The sequence below is a fragment of the Hordeum vulgare genome, chromosome 7H (assembly GCF_904849725.1).
Source record: "Hordeum vulgare subsp. vulgare chromosome 7H, MorexV3_pseudomolecules_assembly, whole genome shotgun sequence".
Classification (NCBI taxonomy): Eukaryota; Viridiplantae; Streptophyta; class Magnoliopsida; order Poales; family Poaceae; genus Hordeum; species Hordeum vulgare.
The window spans coordinates 335,306,118-335,310,280 of record NC_058524.1 but is presented as its reverse complement, the minus strand read 5'-3'; the positions used below and the strand labels follow the sequence as shown (position 1 = coordinate 335,310,280).

At 45.7% G+C, this 4,163-nt stretch overlaps 1 protein-coding gene across 1 annotated transcript; it reads right to left on the bottom strand.

The window, feature by feature from the left end:
- Positions 1 to 2,100: 2,100 nt before the first annotated feature.
- Positions 2,101 to 3,428, bottom strand: LOC123410815 (cytochrome c biogenesis CcmF C-terminal-like mitochondrial protein). Its single transcript, XM_045103757.1, has one exon. It carries the CDS (start codon positions 3,426 to 3,428, stop codon positions 2,598 to 2,600), a length of 831 nt encoding a protein of 276 aa, XP_044959692.1. The 3' UTR covers positions 2,101 to 2,597.
- Positions 3,429 to 4,163: the final 735 nt, after the last annotated feature.

Genomic DNA, 4,163 nt, shown 5'->3' with positions numbered 1-4,163 from the left:
TCATCAATGATGACTAATGTGAACAACCGGATCATTTTATGCATAATACGGGGAGGGGGAATTCATTGAGAGAAAAACACTCCCCCTAAATCCATGCAAACACCTAAACAAGATAAAATGATGAGAGTTGGGTGTGCCTAGTTTCAATCCACATTGCTCAAATCAATAATATTTAGCTCATGCCTTAACTCATGAAATCTTGCTTCATTCAAGGGCGTCGTGAAGATATCTGCAAGATATTCATTAGTGTTGAGGTAAATGAGGTCAATCTCCCCATGCTTGATATGCTCCTCGATGAAGTGGTGATGAATATTGATGTGCTTTGTCTTGCAGTGTTGAACTAGTTGTTGGAGATTGAGATGGCACTAATATTATCACAATAAAGAGGCACTTTGTCACTAGTGACATTGTAATCCTTTAAAGTTTGCCTCATCCAGAGCAATTGAGCACAGGAATTGGTAGCAACTACATATTCGGCCTCGGTAGGCGAGAGAGAAACACAATTTTGTTTCTTCGAAGACCAACTTACGAGAGAGCGACCAAGGAATTGGCAGCCTCCAGAAGTTGACTTCCTATCCACATGGTCTCCCGTCCAATCCGAGTTTGAATATCCTATGAGATCAAATGAAGCACCTTTGGGGTACCATAAGCCAAAGTTTGGGGTATGACCCAAATATCAAAAGATTCGGTTGACCACCACATGGTGGCTTTCCTTAGGTGCAGATTGAAATCATGCACAAATTCCCACACTCAACATAACACCTGGTCTAGATGCACAAAGGTAAAGCAGGGAGCCGATCATAGAGCGATATACCTTTTGATCCACAACTTTACCATTGGGATCGAGGTCAAGATGGCAGTTAAACGGCATAGGAGTGTTGGCCTTGGCTGGTTTGAGGTCATCCATCTTGAACCTTTTGAGCATGTCTTGAGTATATTTTTCTTGATTGATGAAGGTTCCTTGACTTTGTTGCTTGACTTCGAATCCAAGGAAAAACTATAACTCTCCCGTGATAGACATCTCAAACTCTTTAGTCATGAGTGCGGAAAATTCTCCAATTTCTCCTATTTCTCCAAGAAATAAACTCTCCTTTACCTTCTTTGTAAAAAAGACTGGGGTCAATTTCTCCAATTTCAAATCCACGGTCATGTAACATCTCGGTAAGGTGCTCATACCACGCACATGGGGCTTGCTTAAGGCCATAGAGAGCCTTATCAAGAACAGAAACATGATTAGGAAACTTGGGATCCTTGAACTCGGGGGGTTACTTGACATACATCAAGTTCGCAAGGGGGCCATTAAGAAATGCACTTTTGACATCCATTTGCTATAATTTCCAATTATGATGAGAAGCAAATGCAAGAAACATACAAATAGATTCAAGGCGGGAGACAAGAGAATAAGTTTCACCGTAGTCGATACCCTCGACTTGGGAGTAGCCTTGTGCTACCAATCTTGCCTTGTTACGACCGACGACACCATTCACATCTTGCTTGCTCTTAAAGATCCACTTTTTCCCAATGACATTGTGGTTTTCCCTTGGTCTTGGCACCAGTCACCACACTTAAATGATCGAGACCTCGCAAACAACAACGTTCCTTCCCCATATGGAGTTCGGGACCCAAAGGCAATCGTTGAGTGAACTGTATCTTATTCGTATTAGTTGACCTAAGCTGCACCATTATTGCAGGGGTGGGGCTCGGCCTCCGAACCGTACGTGGGACGAGTTTCTGCCTCATACAGCTCGGGCCGAAGACCGGGGAAGTTGAGGAGAGATGGGGAGACCCAACTGCTGCCGGTCGGGACGGACAGGAAAGGGGGCGGGGATAAGCTTGTGAAGAAGCAAGCTTATTGCCCCACCCCCCAAAAACAAACCGAACCCAGCAAGAAAACGTATCCGCTTTAGCAACAAAGCGCTCATCCCTTGCTTGCTGCTTCGCGTTCTTTCTATTCCATCCCAGTCCATTCCGGGATAGGCGGCTAATATAATATGTGCAGTAGTCGTCGTCTGACCAATCGGCCCGGACACCAGACCGCTTCTGCCCGCCCATTCTGTCTCGCCCTAAATGGAATGGCTCTCTTAGTTACGCTGTGCCCCGACCCGAGTCCCCACGTCCGCTTTTATCCGCCCGCAACCCGGCCAACACAACATTAGGGCCGTCCCCCCCATTCTATGCTGACCCGGGCCGGGGCTCGCTTTTTGGGAAGCCCGTTCCCACCGCGCTCACGGCCCGGCTGGCCTGCCAGCGGTAGTGGGAATTCTCCCGTTCCCTGGTCAAAAAAGGGTTGGTTGGATGCGGGATCTACTCCACGAGGAGCGGTACGGACGTAGATGATATCATCACGACCTCTCTTTGCGTACCGCTAGGGATGCTTAACGCCACTTCGCCAACTGGCATTACCTGCGCTTTCGTGTCTCTCAGTGTGGTCAGCACTGGGTGTTTCCGAGCAGCGAGGCTTACACCCATTCGCATTAATTCATCCAAAGTTCCTTACCCTTATGCACGAATTTTGGAATAAGCCATCTTCCTATCAAGGTTAAGGAGTCAACTGAGCATCTCAGCGGCGGGATTGAATACCCGGATCGAATCAGAGTTCACGCCGCCCGCCCTGAACAAATAGAATAGGAGGCGTGGGCCACAGGTCGCACATAAGCCATCGGGTCGCACGACAGAAGAACACCCAACATAAAGATGCACACTCCTCCATGTGAAATAGAAAGATTCATCTTCACTTTTTTGTAGTAGTCGTGACCAACAGCCATCAGCAGTCGGCTCGTTGGTAAGGCGAGAGCTTCAAGCCCGCTTTCTGGTGGCACACCCCCCAAACAAGCACCACTCGACGAGGGGGGGGGGGCGGGGAAAGCTACAGGCCCAAAACCTTCGACCCTTCTTTCTATATGGGGGTGCCCGGGGCACCTCATCTTGTCATTTTGTTGCTCATTCCCCTTAGGCCGAAGTGTTTGGCCTTTACTTCGGAGCGCCCGCTCACGCTTCGCTGACCTATCGCGTGGTAAAGAGAAGAGAGTACGAAAGAATTGTAAACAGAGCAGACCGCAGAAAGATTCTAAATATGACAAGTCCCCCATGGATTCGATAATAAGGAAATGAAGAACGGGAACGAAACGAAATAAAGCATTTCTAGCGGATGAGCTTCTCTCCATTTTTTCTGGTAATAGAATAGGGCGGCTTGCTTTGACCAACACTCCACTTTTAGCTCTGTCCATGGAGCGTATGAATTTCCTTAAATGTAGATAGACCAAAAAAGGGAATAAAGGGATAGGAATAGGAATTATAGTACCATTGGAAGAAGAGGCACCAGTGGGAACATCTCTACTGACGAACCATTTCAATAGTACGGGTGCTGCCGTGCCACGGGGCACGACCATGGAAGTAATGAAAACGAAGAAGTTCTGTAGTTGGACCATCTGCTCTATCCGTTCGATTTGAGCTTCTCCACAGAAGATGAGACGCTAAAAATGAAAGTGTTCGCAACGCATACCGAAAAAGGGTACCTATGTTGCCGACCATTAATGACTAGTTCGAAGACCAGGAGCAGGGGCACGTGCCAAGAAAGATTTGTTACTTTCCCTATGGTTTTCGAACGTTTTCAATAAAACCTTCTCGTAGAAGTATTTTCACAAAGTTTTCGGTAATATTAGTAGATGCTATTCGAACCCTTCCTTTTATTAAGATTAGAATTCTTATTCTTATTATTATCTAATTATTCTTTTTTTTCATGTATATGCGTCAGACACAATCTACTAATTGATCTATATTCTGATACCCTACTATATCATAGTCTCTACTACTAGTATTTTTAATACCTCAGGAGCTCATGAGACTCTTTTAGTGAAATTCATAAGTCTCAATTCCCGAGCGATCGCACAAAAAACTCGAGTTCCTTTTGGATTTCCTTCTTGATCAATGACAACCGTCATCATATCGTATTATCATACCGTTGTCACGTTTGAGTTCTTTACATGTACGTACAATTACAGCTCGTCTTACTTCTGTCTGATCTTTCTAGAGGCATTTTGGGCACTGCTTCTTTGATTACAGCAACAATAACGTCACCAATATGAGCATATCAGTGATTACCAGCTCCTAAGATTCGAATACATATCAATTCGATAGCCCCACTCCGTTGTTATCCGCTACAT

Coding starts and splice junctions, on each gene's coding strand:
- LOC123410815 (XM_045103757.1), bottom strand. CDS start 3,428: ATGGTCCAACTACAGAACTTCTTCGTTTTCATTACTTCCATGGTCGTG.